At 36.4% G+C, this 19,681-nt stretch overlaps 1 protein-coding gene across 1 annotated transcript in view; it reads right to left on the bottom strand.

Annotated features, from left to right (window-relative positions):
- Positions 1–19,681, bottom strand: part of ALDH1A1 (aldehyde dehydrogenase 1 family member A1) — a 54,578-nt gene that overhangs the window by 20,035 nt on the left and 14,862 nt on the right. Inside the window, exons 4-6 of the mRNA XM_075726099.1 lie at positions 16,584–16,702; positions 5,905–6,009; positions 2,212–2,352 (exon numbers count right to left, since the gene is read on the bottom strand). Of these exons, the coding sequence (XP_075582214.1) occupies positions 2,212–2,352; positions 5,905–6,009; positions 16,584–16,702 (365 nt within the window). The remainder of the gene's footprint in view (positions 1–2,211; positions 2,353–5,904; positions 6,010–16,583; positions 16,703–19,681) is intronic.

The following is a 19,681-nucleotide window of genomic DNA, read 5'->3' as shown; positions in this document are numbered from 1 at the left end:
AAATTTGTTATTTTTTACGTCCAAGGTTCTTTGGCATTTCAGGCTGAGTCTACAGAATGATCTTGCAAGTACAATGTTTCACCAACAACTCCCCTGGGAAGTCCACAGTTTTGGTTAACTGGACACATTGCAGATATCATACTTGGGAATAGAACAGAATAAATGGAGACACTAACAATTGTTGATTGATTGATCCTTTCAGCAACAAGGAATTGATTAAATGAGATATGCCCTTGCCATTCCAGGCAATATGTCTGGCAATGTATTGTTCTGTTTGGACATGGGAGAAAATTCTTCCCTCACCTCAAACTTATGAACTCCATAGCTTTGAACATCACAACATACTGAAACCTAAGAAACAAAATTCTCAGTGGCTCTTTCAGTACCCTGCTCTGACATATTCTTCCAGTAGTCCACCTATAGGACTGCTGAGTCTCTGGAGCTTCAGGATAGGCATCTTATCTTTATATGAAACACTGAAATGAAATAATTCTGATGCTGGCCAGACACATGAACACAGGAAAATGTCTTTCCAATGACCTTTCGGGGTCTATTTTGATGTCTAGTGTTAGCAGACTATCTCCTGTTCTATAGTACTAGTTCTGCAGTTAGGATAAGCTGTGAGTGAAGACCTCTCTTCATTTTGTTGAAGTCTGAAAAGCACTTCATTCAAACACACCTTATCTAAAAGGGAAAAGTAGTCAATAATGTGAGTAAGGTGTAGGAAGTAAAAACAAAGTCAGTAAAATAGAAACTTGGGAGGTGCCTCAGGGAAAAGCAACTTTGATATTATGAAAATGGCAAGTGGGAACAAAAACTAATGTTTCAGCTTTCTTGTGGAAAAAAGATTATTTCTCCATCATCTTTGCATGTGTAATGCCTTAGGCTGTACAATAAAGAAGCAAATGCCAGCTTATCCAGTATTTAACTGACAAGGAAGCATACTTTTCCTATTAAAAATATAACTCTCAAATTTTTTTCTCTCTCAACCCCAATAAATCTAGCATTGCCAAGGATGCAAGTTCTAGCCACCCAAGTTTTCTCCTGAGAAACTGTGTGATTATCAGTCCCTATCAAGGTGACAACATTCATTTAGAGAAATAATATGGCTGAAGAAAAGTGTAAATCGGACAGTTGCAGACTTTGGGGTTCAAGGAAATAACCTCAGTTCCTTTGAATTTTCATTTTTCTTTTAAAACCCTGTCTGGGACACATGCATGTGTCTTCCTATACTACAGTCATAAGGACAATAGAATGTGCAATAGATTGTTTGCAGGTTTTACATATTTTGAAGGTTTAAATTGTGACTAGATCAGTCTGAGTGATGATTCTGAATGTTGGATACTCCTCCTTGCTCTCTTAAATTTTTTACACTGTTGGCAGAAAACCAGGGATCATCTTCAGGACAGTACAAACAATTATCCTGCCTAAATGTTAATTCCAGAAGGTGCTTGAAATAGCAAAGAGATCATCTTAATGGTAGCATCATATGTGGGGTTTAAAACAAGGCGGGGGGGGGGGGTACTACACTTTATCAAATTGGTGGTGGATTTCTATTTTAAATGTTTTTTCTTGCCTTAATGCACAATTGGTAGGTGGTGGTGCTACAATTTATGTGTCTGCTATTAAGAGTGTTAAAGTGGCCAATACACAGTAGTTGGTAAAGACAGAACATTGCTCCCTGCCCTGCATGTTCTTCCTACTAATAAGTAATTCATTGCTGCCTTTGGTTCTGGTTAAGGTTTTTCACTTGTTGCCAACTGCAAGCTGGAGTTAATGAAGGACCAGTGATAGCAAAATGTATAGCCATGAAATTCAAAATTTCTCTCAGTTCTGACTTGTATTGTCTCTAAGTGCTGAGCCAGCCTTTGAATTTAGGCCTCGATTCAGGTCTTGGTTTAGACAAGTGTTAAGCACATGGTCTGTGTTAGTATGTCTTTAAGAATCAACAATTGAAATTGCATTGATTGTAGGCAGCTTAAGTATCATCTTAAAGTTAATCAAATATGCAAGTACTTTGTGAATGTGGGGTGTTAATAGACCAGAGTGCAAGCCAGTTTAATGAGGTCCATTTGCAATACAGATGAAAAACAAGTATTGAGACAGCCTGACTTTCCAAGGATTTAGCATGTTATGCTTTCTTACATATTTCTTTAAAAATCAAGACATAGGCTTTTTTTCCCAGTCTTTTTGTTCATGTTTCATACTCACGGCTAAAATCAGCCGATCTCTTTCAACTAAGTCGGCTAGTTTATTCAAGAGCCTTCCTCGCTCTGAAGCATCCATTGTACGCCAGGGTGACCCAAGCTCAAAAGCTTTTCTAGCTGCTTTAACAGCCTTGTCTACATCTGCCTGTGGGGAAAAAAGAGCAACATTTAAAATCAATAATTGATTCTGTCATCAGCCTTTTTGGCTGTTAAACATGCAAGGTGTTTTGCAAGATAAACAAGAGACACCAATCCCAATCTAATCAGAATTAGTACAGTAATATTAGATACATGGATTATTTTCTTTCGAACACTTCTGCTATCATTTCAACAATGTGAAGGTGTGTGAGAAACAGATGGGTTCTCAAAGCTTCTAAAATAAAAACATATTAAGGAACTCTCTTTTTAAAATTTAGATTTTCAAACCCTGTGCCTTCCAGTGTCTGTAATTGGGGATATACCTACCAATTACACTGCTGATGCAATTTAATCTCTTTTATGTGCAAAGAGATGCCCAAATCTGTAAGTTAAATATTTAAGTACTCAACATTACTTAAAAGTATCCGGTGGTGTGATGAAGACCAGGTTAGAAAAATCTTTACCTGATGTTGGTAGCCAACAACTAATTTTTAAAAGCCAGGAGTGGGGTGGGTAAGTGGCTTGGAAAGCCCAGCATAGACCTGCTAGGCAGGAAGCGCACAGAACTTCCCAAAGTTCTTTCCAGGAAGTCTGGGAAAGGATAGGAAGGATCTCTACAAATAGCACAGTCATTACTATAGTGTAATACTGACCAGTCACCTACATGAGGTAACTGAAATCTGCCAGATTAAAAAGAGTTGCTTTTCTTCAGAATCTGTCAGAATGTCATCAAATACCTCATCACTTATCTGTGACCTAGAAAACTGCATTCAATGAATATTTAATTAATTTTTTTTTCTCATCTCTTTCTATCATAAATATTCTACAGCTTTCAGTATGACTTGGAGGGTATGCCTTGGCCTTTACTGGAAAAGAACAAGGGGAAACCATAAGTTGTACTTGTGTGAATGATGTAAATTAAAACTAAATACAGTGCCATGTGTTCTTTCCACTACAAGTTCAGAAATAATTAAAACCAAGAAAAATTATATAAAGCTAACATAGGGCTGTGATGGAAAGTAAGAAAAAAAAAAGATGTTCTTCAACTGTCTGAAATTTAAATTGGGTACATAAATCTACACCATGAGTATAAAGACTGATAGCTCCTTTCAGAACTAGTTTAGACTTTGTACAGGAGTACATTTACTTGACATCTCTCCGACCATTTGTTGAGCTGCTTTATTATTACTAGGGGCCTTTAGGATGAGTGAATGTAGCTTGAAAGAGCCATCAAACTGAAAGGGAAACAGTTCCCACCCACATATGTGTCTGTGCTTTGTAATCTCCACTTGTTTTTTTTTTAAATACCACTGCAAGGCAGTGTACAGCCCTTTGTCAACCCTATTGTACACACAAATTAAATTCCTAAAATCACTTGGCTCATTATCTAAAGACTAGACTCTAGAATATTAGGTTTACAACGACTGTGTAATTTACTAGATTTGTACATTTCACTTGGCAATTTAGTTAATAGCAGCTGTAATTGCAAAATTATTGGATAGAAAGCAAACCTGTGTGTCGAACAGTATTATCTCTTTATTTAATGAGTTGTTAGATTGGTTGTAATGAATGAAAGCTACAAAAATTCTGAATCCAAAGTGAACAGTTGCAGGGCATGAGTAATTTAATTTGAGGATGATCAAATATCAGGTGAACCTGGTTTGCAACGTAATTTGGTTTTTAAACACTGAATAGAGAAGAGGTAGAAGAAGTAGCATTTTACATCAAAAGTATGTATGGGTCTAGAGGGATATGATTCAGAAGTTAACAGCATGCTTATGAAATTTTTTGGCTGAGGAGAAAAAGAGCCTGAAACAATCTCGGTGACTCTGAGCACTATATACAGGTAACTGGGACTAAAGAAAAGCAAGAACAAGGCATTTGAAAAACTCATGATTAGGTATACAAAATTATCAAAAGACAGATTCATGCAGGCTTTCTGAGCAGACTTTCTCAGCCATCTTTATCTAACAAAAAGTTTAAAATGTGTCTTCACTGTGACCTTCTTAATAACATGTGGTCACTATTGCTCATGTGCTAGACAGATAACATTTGAGCAAAAGTTTTTTAGGAGATTCATGATGAAATTACAAACCAGAGTAACTAAGATTCAGTGAGCACAGGATGTTGAATGAACTGGGTTTCTGTGTAGTTCTCAAAAGAGCATTTCATTTCAGAGTGAATCTTTGTACAGTAAATTAAAATATTCTGAAAGAGATTGTGCTTATTATATTGGCAGTAAATTTTTGGTGAACTTATAACACAGATAAACAGCTTATAAGTTTTATAGTAGTTCTCATGGATAAAAAGGTGTTTACAAACATTTTGCTGCTAATTTTAAAATATGTTATAAAAGTCATTCTTGATATTCATATTTCTTGACTAAAATGAATATCAGGTGTAATTTTGTGAGAAATGTGAGAAAATTTTCTCACTTTTGTATGTAAAAATTTGACTTTGAGGAGGAAAGTGAGAAAATTAAATAAATATTTGCAAGAACCAAAACAATAATTATAAACCCAATTTTATTTTCAGAGTCATCACTTTCTGTCTACCTTTGAATTGGAAATAGAGCATTCACTTCTCATACTCACTTTCTGAGAGTTTATAAAAAATTTTCTTTGGTCATAGGTTTTAAAACAGTTTAAGCAACATTGTCTGTTCTATTTAAAAAACTACCCTCCCTACTTGATAACTTACATTTAAACTATATGGTAGCACTGGGCAAGCCCTTTGCAGCAGAAAAATACATAATATAACAAAAATACAGAGCTGCTTATTTGAGGGCTCAGGTTTTCATTATATCTTTGATTACATGGCATCTATGTGATTTTCTACTAAGAAACCTCGTAAATATAAAAAATAAATGTCTGTTTACAGGTGCCAACAATCTTTTTAGTCTTCTGCTTAAATTCATCAATTCAACATGCTGTAAGGAAACCAGTTTTGGTGGAATTAGTGTCTGTTTGATAGGTTACCTTCAGCTTTAGTCTTTTTTAGGACTATTTCCAATACATTTTTCACAAAACCAAATATTTGAAGGGGGCAGTACCAAGAAGACATATTCGTAGCTAAAAATGCTGATGGTAATGATCATCTTCACAGAGTCTGTGTGGGAAAATACCAGTATTTGTCCACTTCATGTTATCTATAATGAAAAGCCTTGTATAAACGTGTAATGAACAGATTACATCACAGTGTAAGGAAGAACCAGGAAAAAATAACAAAAAACCCCAATTAAATTATTAGATGTAACTGATCAAAGATAGCAAAAAGAATCAATATTATTAACCAAAAAAATTATCAAAAAGTATTTCTTCAGAACTTTCCTCATATGAGCAAGATCCTAAGAGTAAAGAAGTTTTTCAGTGTCTGTTTACAAACAGTATTAAGACTTAGTAAAAAAGCTAAGAATTATGTTTGTAGAAGAAGGTGTATGGGATGAAGTAGATACATCTCTGAGGTGGTGTTTTACATCAACAGGTCAATGCTTGCCTTCCTTCCTTTAAGAAGGAGAACTGAAATTAAAACTAGGGTTAAGAGCAAGAAAAAACCCTACCTTGTCGCCTTCTTCAACCTCACAGATTTTCTCTTCATTAGCAGGGTTAAAGACTTCAAATTTTTTACCACTGACTGAATCATGCCACTCATTGTTTATAAATATCTGCAGAGGAAGAAATAGTGCAAAAATATTAGTAGCATATATATATCTGAATAAAAAATGGAATAGCTGTTTCTACATTATTTTGAAGAGATGAGTAATCACATATGCACTTAACCAGGAGCAGCTTTTTAAAATTAACTTCTGGAGAGGCAAACTTTCTCTCTCTACATGATATTTTCACTTTAGTTCATGTCATAAAAAGGTACTATTACAAAGGGGTCCTTCCTCAAACTGAAGTCTGTGATGTACAAGGGAGGTACAGCCCTAAATGACCTATCTAAAACTATCTGGGTTTCCTATGCTCACAGGGTTGGTAACGATGGAGGGCCTTTCTGTTACATGTCCTGACAGAAGTAAACCCAATCCTTGAATTTAGTATATATAGTACATGCAATAGCTTGGAGAACGCTATTTTATTTAGTTTAGCTTTGATTTCTCTTCACTCTCCCCTGCCAAAAAAGAAAATCCCAACAAAAAATAGCCAATAGCATGTTACTCTGAAATTAAAATCAAGACTAAAAAAACCCCACCACTGTAAATTAAATGAAACAAAGAAAGAACCACTAAAGCAGAGTAAAAAACAAGCAAGTATACTTCTCTATTTGCATGTTACAGGAGAAAAATAATGAGAGATTTAGCGTGGGGGTCTCTTATTTTTCACCAAAATCCTCTGGCTTTGCAGATTGGTGCTTCATTGAAAGTGATCCTAATCAAGATTTAAAAGCAGAAACATAATGCTCTTAATCTTTTACAGAAAAAACAGAATTTACTCCATTAAATAAAGATAAGGATCATGACTCAAGAGGAAATGAGTAATGTATTCACTAGAAGTACTCTATTAGCAACCTTAGAGAAAGCATAGACTGTCTTTGCTGTTGGTAGTTGGTGCATTTCTCAGACACTCTCTTAAAAACACACTTAGCAGCACATACAGGGAGAAAAGCTCTCTCTTATATACAATGGTTACCTTGAAAAAAAGTTGAATTACTTTATTGATGAAATCGCAAACACCTATTTCTTTAATTGCTGTCTTTCTGCCTGTCCTAGTCTTACAATGAAAGGAGGACTAGCCTTCCAGACTGGTCCAGCACATACCAAAATGTTTACACTGGCCAAATCAAAATGTCTGAGAGCTGACAATGAGGGGAATTTCAAGGCTGGCTTATGGGCAGAAGATGACTGTGGTACTCAGCTACACATATAACCCTACCCAACTCAGCAGGTCCTAGATGAAAATATATGGGAAACTGGCACTTCTGATCATACTTTTCAAAGCCAGGTCCTACTCCTCCTTTGGAAAGACTATTTCCAGGATCTCAATCTGAACATTTTCACATCACAACATTGTTATTTCCTAGGCATTATTCTATGGGTACCAGAAGTGGGGCTGTGCCATATTATCATAATCCTGCACTCAGCATGTGAATATAATCATACAAGCATATAGCAAGTGTGCATGTTGACAGTGTATATGCCCTCATCGCTTGGCAGGATTATAGCTGATGGTCATCTATATGGGGGGCTCTCTTCTCTCCCCTCCCTACCTGAAAGTTTCTTTGCAAAACACCAGGAATTCAAACCTCTCTGGTTTTAGTCTTCAGCACATGCTGCAATTCGTGCTTTTGAAGGGTGAAGCTACTTGCTTTGTATGGCTTCAGGCTTTGATGAGATGATCCTTGGGTAACTGTTTTAGCTGTCATTCCTTTATAATCAGTATGACTATCTTCTGTTTAAGGTGATCCTAACCATTTGATGTTATTCATTATTTATTCAGTAATTTCTATCAACACCCTGATTACCTCCAATTTAATGGTCACAGCTATCAAATCTTTTGTAACCCTGACACTGGTGACATTTCCCTGCCTCCCATTCAGCCTTTAGGCATAAAATGCAAACGTACTCCTGTTATTCTATTACTGCCAATAGTTTATTCCAACTCTGAAGATCTCTGTTATGTCTCTACACTGATTTCCCTCAGCAGACATCACCAGTGTTGATTTTACATACTCGCAGACATCATCTAACCCATTTTACTAATCTGTTGTCTTCATGTGGAACATCCATATACCAGGAAAACCAGGCCAGCATGCATTGCTTATTTAACTGTTTTATCCTGACTTTTACCTGACAGAGACTGGAAGAAGTCTGACATTAAAATGAAGAAAATAAGCTAAAACTGTGCTTTCCTCAATCTTGCTAGAATATCCTGTCTTTTTATTTAATGTCTTTCTATTTCAAGCTTTTCATAGAGTGACAAAAATATAGCTAGCAATTAAGAAGCACAAAAGAATAACTGCACAGCAGTTGGCCTACCCCAACATCTTATCCAGCAGTAATGAAACTGATACCCAAAGTTCATTTAATGAATGTTAGGAACTGTGTCCTTACTCAAAGATTAAACTTTTATACCTGAAAGCACATTGTGTATTGAATTTACTTTGCATGGCCAGAACAAATAGCATCAACTCTTGATTACAACATTGCTGGTGCACTTAGAACAAGGCCTAAACAAAGCAAGGTGGGCATTGTTGTTTCCCATATTGAACTTTTATGATCCGTAACCTTTTGTGGTATAATAACCCCAGAAATTCAAGCCTAGGCCCTTTTGTATGGGAATAAGTAATTGGTAAAGGTACTGTTACAGCTGAAGGAATAATTAAATTTTTGAAATCCTTATAAGGTCTAAATGACATCAGTGTCATACAAGAATACTTTCTTCAAAGACAGCACAAAATTCCTACCATGTCTGCTTTACTTTTACTAAATTATGTTGTCTGTTTGGTATGGCATTTTCCTTCTCTTTCAAGCTCTGGTGTCCTAATTTCAGTTGTGCTATACATCCCTTAAAACTACGTCCAAAGAGGGTCTCAGGATTGAGCAGTCCTGCATCTCTCTAGGTTTTTGGTTACTGAATATTAATAAGACTGTTGATGAAATCTGTAGATATTAGTCTGCTTTTCCACTAAAACAAACAAACAAACAAACAAATAAACCACTGCAATTGTTCCTGAAAAATAAATATTTTTTAATTGTGTAGGGAAAATATGGCACCACACACTATTATAAAAAGGTAAATGTTGTTTTTTAAAATATGTACTTTATACCATTATTAAAATAACTATAATATTTCTGAATTTTCTCTTCTGTCATATTAACGATGATACAAAATGAATTAATTCAGCAATTGCTAAGTGACAGAGAATAAAACAATCTACTGAAAATATGTTCTACTTTAGTTGTAAATACTGAGAAGTTATATGATATTACACAGCTGTGAAAATTTAGCAGAGTGAAGGCTAAGGACCTCTGGGTGAAATCTGAGGTACTTATCTCTATACAAATGCAAAATACAACCTGGGCCTTACCCATAGGTACTCAAGATCTGTGCTACCCTAAAGCCTGCCATCTCTGAGCCACTGTTGGTAAAATTGTTGAAGTGGGTTAACTTTTTATTTCTGATTCTGTAGGTTAGCCTTGAAATAGAAAGGAAAACCTCATTGGAAAGATCTGATACATGGCACAGATGTTGAAAAGAGGAGGCTATGTTGCAACCAAGTGTTGTGTAGGTTGTTCTTTAAAGTGGACATGATAATGTGTACAGTCCAATGTGTTAACTGTACCTGTCATCCTCTGTCTAACCACCTCTGCTATCTCTGGGTTCAGGTCCGTGCTGAAATGGGGTCGCCATCCCAAGCCACCCTTTCAGTGCCTGAGCCCACCTTCCTGCTGCTGATGGGCTGTGCCCTTCCTTCTCACTCTCTCCCAGTGCTGCTGCATTGCTGGCACACATGTGAGAACTTGATCATGCTCATCATTGAGACCATGGCAGGCTCTGACTGATGTACCAGGTATTTGTGCTCAAACCATGCCTATCTTTAGGGTCATGGTATCTTACCCTACCTTTAGTCGCTGGAGCTTAGCTGTGAGATCAACTAGCACAAAAGACGTGATTCCCGTTTCCCCTCCATTAGGATAAAGGACCCACTGTTGCTGCTAAGAGTAGCAAGAACAATTAAATAGAAAACCAGAAAATACTTTGGGGCAGACAAATCAAAGCAAATGATGGTTGACTCAGGGTGGGACAAAGTCAGGACACCAAAACTACAGGATAAATGCTTTTTTGTCACACAGACCTGGGATTTAAACCCTTCCACCACAACCACATGTTTTGAAAATGTGACAGCTTACAGGGAACAGATTTTTTGCATAGTATTGAAATTGCTTACGGTGACTGTCTGAGTGGTTGTTAATAACTAGTGAATAGTTTGGTAATAACTATCAAGATCAATAAAAACATTATCTCTAAATGGATATGGTAACAATTTGCTATTAATATATTCTTGTACGTTTCAGCTTGTTTCTATGTGGGCACCATATATAGAGTGTCCTTGCTGCCTCCAACCATCAGGACTGACCATCAAACTCCTGATTTAACAAAAGCTATCAGGGAAATAAATATGTAAGTCCCTGGAAATTTCAGATATGTGATGAAGTTGATTACAGAAATATCCACACAAAATTCTGACTGTTGTGAAAGGGCAAAGACAGCAGTTAAATGGTTAATATGAAAAAAGCCATCTTTAGTGACTAGATACATTGCCAAGAAAAGAGACAAAGTAAAAGGTAAATATTAACATAACACTGCTATGATGTTACAGTATGCCAAATTCATATCTGTCTGTGAAAGGAATAATAGCAAAACATACCATTTTTGGAAGTTTTTAAAGTATTTGTTTAAATACTACATTTATTGCACCAACCAATATCACCCATAATATTAGTTTAGAATATCTTTCTTATTAATGTTTCTAATACCATTCCCATTTAAAACATAACTTCATTATATTAAATATATACACGACATTGTATCAGGACTGTATAAATCAAACGGTCCAGATGTCTTTCATAAGCTAGATAGCAGTCTTGCATATGCAGGTATGAAAGACACGACAGAAAAGGAAAAAGTCAAAACTCTCCATGTAAGCAGTGTTACATATGTTTCAGGCAGCTGCAGTCGTAAATGTGCATGCAGCCACGCTCATTTGATACTGTGGAGTGTATGCTGCAAACAAACAGGATGTGGATTTCTAAATCCAGGCAACATCAAAATACCAGCCAACAGCAGCCTCTGGCAACTCCCTTGTCCTGCTGAAAAAAAAATTTGGGATCATCTTGCAATAGGTTACAGCATTTTGTCTGTCAGTCAGAACTCCGCTGGCAGGTTAGGGTTTTTTTTGTGCCAGTTGGTCAGACATAAATGCAAAAGGCCTCCCCTTCTGTGGCACGTGCTGTGCAGGGGGGTTTTCTGTGATGATTGACTATGGCCCATGAGGTTTAGGGCTGCAAATTTGTTTTGCAAGGATTTAGAAATATTATTCTAGACATTTTGTGACTGTTAATTCACTCATATTTTTAGGAGAGAAGATGGCTTTTATTTCAACAACCCAAAGAATTAATGACCTTCAGACTTCTTTGCACTAGACCTAGAAATACACATTTCTTGTAGATGAGACTGTACAGTACTAAAGTTTGGTAGTTAAAATAAAGCCCAGGTAATAGGGTATTGCAGTCAAAACCCCTCTGACTGGCTTGCTTTCCCAGTCTCAGAGTGCAATAAAATCTTGATTCTCTGAAATGATTGATTTCAATTCAGATAATCTGACACCATTCACCACTTGGGGTTGAAGTTACCTGCAAGACTACAGTGTTTCTGTCATTGTTTATACAGTTGATTTGGTCACTCAAATGACCTGAGCGGAGAACAGAGAGACAAGACCTACTTTTTGCCTTTCTTTGTCTTCCCAGTGGTTTTTTTTTTCCCTTCAGTCCTTGAGTACTTTGAAAGGACCATGAGTTAATTTTATAAAGTATCTGGTAGATGGGAAGTGCTGTATTTGTGTCTGTGCTGCATGAGGAAAGAAAATATTTGACTCTGGACAGCTTTGTCTCAGATGGACCACACCATAGCTCTGCTGAAATAGGTATTAGGGCCTCTACATTAGGTGTCATCACCTTATGAAACATAACTTCCTGTTGCATCTTCCTAAGAAAAAGGATCCCCTTTCTGTGGATTCAATATTGTACAAAGCCCGTACAGTGTTTCAGGCCTCAGTGTTTCTGTAGAAGTGACTTAAAATTGCAATTTAGATAAGAAAATACTTCATTTCTGATGTTGCAAAGTTCCTATACATGATCTCATATTCAGCACCTGCCTATAAACTTATTCTTACTCAGGGAAGATTTTTTATGTCATTCACTATTATTATTTATAAACTATAATCCATACTACAGAGATGTAGTCGAGAAAAGTAATAGAACCATCTAAAACGTGGACTATGCCAAACTTAGCTATTAAGATATTTGTCGTGGTTTAGCCCCAGCCAGCAACTCAGCACCACGCAGCCACTCGCTCACTCCCCCTGCCCCGATGGGATGGGGGAGACAATTGGAGGAGTAAGAGTGAGAAACACTCCTGGGTTGAGATAAGAACAGTTTAATAATTGAAATAAAGTAAAATAGTAATGATAATAATAACAATATAATAATGATAATAACAATAATAATATACAAAGCAAGTGATGCGCAATGCAATTGCTCACCACCCGACAACCGATACCCAGACAGTTCCCCAGCAGTGATCGCTGCTCCCCAGCCAACCCCCCCCCGCTTATATACTGAGCATGACGTCATATGGTATGGAATAGCCCTTTGGGCAGTTTGGATCAACTATTCTGGCTGTGCCCCCTCCCAGTTTCTTGTGCACCTGGACAGAGCATGGGAAGCTGAAAAGTCCTTGACTAGCATAAGCAGTACTTAGCAACAACTAAAACATCAGTGTGTTATCAACATTCTTCTCATCTAAATCCAAAACACAGCACTATGCCTGCTACTAGGAAGAAAATTAACTGTATCCCAGCCGAAACCAGGACAACTTTATAAATATGGAATGAAATGTCTAAGCTATCTTCTCTTTAGATACCAGAAACTCTTCCAAACTTATGGTACAAGAAAAAGCATAACCTCTTCCCACCATAAATCTGCCCCTGGATAGCCTACAATGCTTGTTATGATGAAGCTTTTCTTGACAATGCTTTTCAAGTGAGCCCAGCTGCCTGTTTCACAGAGCTAAAAGCAATCACCAAATTTCAACAGCTGCTCAGCTGACTGCTCACAAGCTTTCTAGTGCAGACAGTAAACCAGGGAATGACACCACCAGTGTTTTTTGAGGCCAGGAACAGTGAAGAGGCACCAGGGCTATGGCTGGGCTCCTGCATGCTGGAGGCAATTCAGCATCACTCAGGTGAAGTGATGCACAGTGCTGAAAAATTGTTGACCCCTATTCACACACTCTTTTATACATTATGAGAGTCATTCAGATATTCTTGAGTTTGGCAATTGGCAGTAAATCTTACAGTTACATCTAAACATGAAAAAGATTTGTGACCGAAAAGGAGGCTCATTTCAAGTGCTATAAGTTCTGATTTACTGGTCCCAAAATATGTCATGGAGTCTCATTGTATTCTTTAAGCAATACAGTTAAAACATGTGAAATTATTTAAGGAACTACTAATGATTGAAACTGTAATATCTAAACAAATATATCAATCTAGAATACCTGTTGTGAAATGTCTTTTTTGCCCAGGTTTTTCCATACAAGAAGTTGGTATTTGGCTAATATTTCATGTAAATTCCATCCATCCCCAGACCCCCCGCCCCGCCCTGCCTTGGAACTGTATGTTATTGATGCAGGAATTACATTTTACTGCTGCAATGAACTAATAATCAGAGAACATACTCTTTCTACTCATTACTTATTTAAACTTTTTGATTTGTCAGTTACTGGCTTTGTATCTACAAAGTCAGCTGATCTCAAAGAAAGTATGTTTCTATAGTACCTGATACTAGCTGATTACATTTTCCCAGATATTCTAATTAAATTTCTGTGGTTTTGCCCCTCATCTTTGTTTGTGAAGCTAGTGATTGCAACATATGTGATACTCAGCTACAATTTTTCTTCACTCGGTGTGGCTTACCCTTCCACAATTTTTCATATTCCACATGCAGCTTAGTGAGAGAATATGCTGCTGTTTTCTCCCCCTTGTGTAATTTGACAACCTAATAATTAACAAATCTGAGTTTCTCTGATTAAAGGAGCAGCACAGGGCTTAGGGTACGGGAAAGCATCATGACAGAAATAATTTGTCAAACAATTATTATCTAATTCCTCGGTGTTGACTAAGTAAAATATTTACTAGTACATTTTTAGCCAGTTACCAACACTCATTCATTTAATTAGAATATCTTTAAAGGAGATTCAGATATGAAACCAATTCAAAATCACTTTGTGGTTCAACATACAAGCCAATTTAACTGTTTAAAATGCATTCAATTTAATTCTTGAAATTTAAATTCCCTGAAGAGTTCTTAGTTTTATGCTATATGTGAAAGACATAATCTTAAATGTAGCTATACCAACCTATAGATCCATAGACGTATGGAAATATTTAGTTAAATGGTCACTGTAAAAGGCCCAAAATGATCCCTCTCATAGAAAATAAAGTAGAAAGAGTGTTAAGTAAAGAGGAAAGTCCTTGGAACATCTCCTACAGACATTTCTTCAGATCCTTGTGTGACATCTGTTGATATTATGCCATGGTAGAAAAAGAGAAAATTGAGTTTCCAGAGCTGAGGGATCTGCTGATGTCCAAGGTTCTTCAGACAGAAAAGTTAATACATCAGCAGTAATTAATGTTTCCCTCATCTTGACCCCTCTGATGTAACTAGTCAAAACAATCCCACACACCACATTCTAACTTGTACAGGACAGGAGAGGAACAGGATGGGTAAGAATACAAGAGTAGAAACACTTTATTAAATTGTGGGATGGCTGCTGGGTATGGGATGACATTTCTGTTATCCCATCTCCCTCAGTACACTATTGTGGCTTTCAGACAATCCTGTGTGACGATTGAAGAGAGGAGGAAAGCATTGCAAAAATCAAACCTCCACAAGGGTGTATTGGATTTGATCACTTGGAGGTACACACTTTTTCAAATAAGTGCATTGCATTTCTGCACAGTTACACATTATATGTAGTTTTTAAGGAAATGGTATCTATTTCTGAGGCAAAAGAAACACGCATTTCCTATGTGACACTCTCATTAATTATGCACTATAGACATTTCAGCCATGCTGGCTGTCTTGTGGTTGCTTTTTGTATTAGTGGAATAGGTTTTTGTCACTAAATATTTTAGTAGGATAGAAATGTTTACAGGAATTTATGTCTTGCATATTCAGTTACATCAGATTTCTGAGCTGTATGCGAGCTGGCATTTTCCTCATATTATTTGTTTTCCTTCAGAAGAATAAAAAATGAAACAAATAGCACTGTAGTTTCTGGAATACCACTGTGACCTAGGTACTAAAGGGTACTAAAATGTCTTCTCTGAATTAACTTTTTTTTTTTTTTTTTTTTTTTTTTTTTGAGACAGGAAGAGCAGTAGAGAGCTATCACATAGCAGAACTACATAGCTTTCATAGTCTGTTAAATATTTACACAGTAAGGTCCTGTGTGATTTATTCAAGAAAGACATGCATTGAAATCTTGTTATGTTTTTTCCATGAAAAAATATGATAGAATGGAATTCAAAAGGACTAATCTAGATAATTGCTGAACACCTTGCTTTGGAAAAGAAAATAAGTGGTGGTTGTAGAAAACAAAATCTCTTTTGCAATGGTAATGAGAAAAAGAATGAACAGTAACCGAGGAGTCTCCAAAGAGAAGAGGTCCTTTCTGATCAGTTGTTCCACCTGAATGTTTCAGAGGGCAGAGTTTCAATATTTTCTGCCAACAGTTTGTCCAAAGTTCTTGCAGATATCTGCGTACTATGATATAAAACAGGCAAAGGGTCTTTTCAAGCTGGGAACACAAGTGTAGGTTCAGACCTTTTTTATCTATGTATTTCTAACTGCACGTGGAAAGAATTTGCTATTACAAAAAGTTTATGGTAATGTTGAGTAATTAGTGATGGTAGACTATCTGTTTTATTGACAGTTACTTGTTTAAGCTGAAAACCAGATTAATTATCTCTAAGAAAAATATGTGAGTGGAATGAATTTTATTTTAGTTTCATTTTCACACATCCCTTTGCACATAAGCTTATTTAGTATAATTCTTTAAATCTGATTGTAGTACAATGCAATACGCTAACATTTTAATTTGTTCTCACTGTTCTGAAAAATAATATAATAATAGAAACTTTTCCTTCTTTGCTCCATTTATACTTTCTGAGAAACTTATCACTGTAGAAAGTTTCAGGAGAAAACCAACACCCACCCCAAGGGAAATATAAAATGATTCTATCACACTTGCACACTTCCTGAAATGCTTAGGTTAAGAGGATCACTGAATATTAATTGCTAATATATCTATATAGTATCAGAAACATGTCAGAATAAACATTTTAAGCACTGATTTACAGTTGTTTCTATGATTCATATAAGATTAATATGAGCACATCCTACTGTCTGAGCTGAATGCATAAGAAAAATTAAGAAACATAAATGCTACTAACCTTTGTGTACTTAAAATTCAGATCTTTGAGTGGTTCTGGCAGCACTGGCAAAACTGGAGCAGGATTGCTGTCTGAACTGTGCTTCTTCATATTTTCAGTTGAGGAGTTTGAAGATGTTCCTGAAACACAGGTGAAATGAGGTATAAGGGAAGCACAGTGATTTTTGTCCTGACTGAGCTCTTAGCTTTATTTGTGCTTTTTTATCTGTACCAGCTATGGTATATTTGCATACAGGAATATGATTGGATGAAAGAATTCATTGCAAAGAGAAAATGACACTACTTATTTTTAAGACCAAAAGCAACAGCCTTTTCACTGAGCTGAGACCTCGATGAAGCAAGTGCTACTGAAACAATCTGCCTAGCCAGACACTACGAACTTCTTAGTGGGGAACACAGTTTAAGGCCTCCTCGTCTTACCTGTAAAGTTGCTTGCTTTCAGCAGGATGGTCCCCAGAATTTAACTGAAGTTCTTCACGTACTTGAAGGCAGCTCTGAAGGTAAAGATGGATTTGTTAGCTCTGGAAACAAACTTAGCCGTTCTCACTGGAGAGTTGGAGAGAATAATTCCCAGAGCTGGAGACCATTCACTAAAAAACAAGCCACCTTAAGTTATGCTTTAATATGTTCAGAGTACATTATAATTCCTGTAATTAATACCAGCTTTGTAGATCACAGAGATAAGGGATGAGTGATACAAAATACTTCACGTTTTTCAAGAAGTGTGAAGGTAGGACAAAATTGATCGATCTAGAAAAAATACTTTGTGGGTAGAACCAAGCAAAAGCTTGTTGTTTTTTTCCAGATAGCACCACAATTTTAAGGACAAAATGTTTACTACAGTGCCCTTTGGAAAATCTGAGTTTGTACCTTTCAAAACAAATTATTTAATAGACAGAACTTTTCTACCCAGGGTGGAACTCACTGGTGCTGTTATGTCCAGTTCAGATCATTCAATGAGAAACTTATCTCTGGTACTGGCAAATAATTTTATAAGGCACAAGAAACTCTTTTCTTCATTAAGTCCCACCTTTTTTGATGAATGGTATCAGAGAACAAACTGGGACTGAATTAGCACTTGTTTCTATATGCTAAGCTTCTGATATATGCACAATGGATTTGTGCCATAAAAATAAAGAGAAATGGTCTTATTGCTTTCATTGAGACTACACAGATGCTTTCAAAACTCACTGAGCTCAGTTAATTCATATATCAGGCATCATCTAAACCATCTGGCAATGGAGGCTTTGTTGCTTTTAACTGATGGATGATATAAGACATATCATGAGATTAATCTTATGATGCATTAGTTATACATAACATACTTTCTGAATTAAAGAGCATGCTATAATTATCATTGATGATTTTTGTGTTTGGACATATGGTTGGAGCAAGAGTTTCTGGCCTTTAGAAAAGTCCAAGTAATTTCTAGATAAGAAAGAATTCTATTCCCACAATAGTCATTTCTCAGTGAGATGTAAAGTGCTGTGTGGACTTGAACAAATTTTAGCCATTCACCCTGTCATATGAATGAAGGGTGCCCATTCTCATTGCTGTAATGCCATGATATCCAAGGTTACTAGCTCAGTTACTTCTGGATGCATCCTTCAGCTCTCTTGCCTCAGCTGGCTGGCTCAAGACCTCCCAACGTAGAATGGTATATTTGAAAGTTTTGTGAACAGCACTTTCAGTCCTTAATAGTTTGGGTTACAATGTTTGCCTGCCTTAGAGAATGTTGTTGATTCTCATGAAAAAATACAATGTCTAAATAGGGTTTGTTCACTTTTATGTGGAATACAGCTTTTCAGTGCTATCTTCACTTAACAAATTTTTGTGGTTTTTCCTTTTTTTTTAATTATTTCCATGTAATTTTCTGGTTTAGACACTAAAGTCTACTCTAATATTCTTCCTACAACCCATTTCTCCATTAACCCACACAGAGTTTTTCTCTAGTAAATTCACCTGCTAATTGCTCAGATTTGCCTAACTTAAACAGAATTTAACTGGAGCTGTAAAACAGAGATCAGTGGAATTGCCTGGTTTCAAGCAAAGCAAAAAATCTTTCTCCCAAGCAGAAGTGTTCTAAATACATTATCATATTTAGGTACCATTGCATTCCTGATTGTTTTTTAAATGGTTAAGCTGGAAGTGGATTACAATAACTTTAGAAAATGATACCATTTATCCTCTTCCCATGTCTATAAGGACGGCCTGAAATCTGCTTGGACAGACTTTAGAAATATACCCTGGGTGAAAAGTTTCAACTTTTTCAAACATGCTGGTAATCATTGTTTTATTTTTCACACCATTCATTCATTTAATACATTCTTTACCCTTTTTTTTCCTTCCTGTTTCCCTCTTTCACTCTTGGATTGCATATATCACCTTCACTGCCACATTTCCTGTGAGTGCTTTCTTTTCTCTCTAAACCTTGTGTATTGTTAAAAAGGTCTCATCTCTTAAAAAGATTACTTGCTATCTTGAGCAATTTGCTTGTCCTATCATTGGGCCTTATCTGCTGAGACTTGCTCCAAGCATTACCATTAATGTCAATAATTCCTTTAACTTCTCTGTGTTCTCATATCTATGAATGCCTGACTCCCCTCCCTTTTTCTAGGAAATTCTAACTATTGCTTAGACTAGCTGTTCATGACCATCCCAGTTGTCTCCCATGCAATAACTTCCCTATTCACTTTCTGGAGCCCTTTTAGCCTAGTGTAGAAATTGTTTCCTTTTCCTCACATCCCATGTTCCTGCTTATTACAGCTTCATGTTATTTTCATTCTGTGACTTTTTTTTCTTCATCCTGCATCACTACTGTTACACATTTCACCTAAATAAAGATGTGCACTTCAAGCACTATAACTTTAGCAGACTGTACTATTCTTTCAAATAGTGGTTTATATAACACTCGGATATTACCGATATTGTGCATGGAAATTTACATAGTTTTGTTGTTAATATTTTCTTGGAAAATGTTAGATTTTATCTAGGTTTTTTCCTTTCTTTTGGTCAATGATTGGATTGCTACTTGTTATCTTTTCACGGCTAAGGAATGAACCTTAGCCACTCCCATACCTTGGAGAACTACATGATACA

Source organism: Pelecanus crispus, chromosome Z (genome assembly GCF_030463565.1).
Source record: "Pelecanus crispus isolate bPelCri1 chromosome Z, bPelCri1.pri, whole genome shotgun sequence".
NCBI classification, from domain to species: Eukaryota; Metazoa; Chordata; class Aves; order Pelecaniformes; family Pelecanidae; genus Pelecanus; species Pelecanus crispus.
The sequence above is the reverse complement of the archived record's forward strand: the minus strand, read 5'-3'. Positions and strand labels throughout refer to the sequence as shown.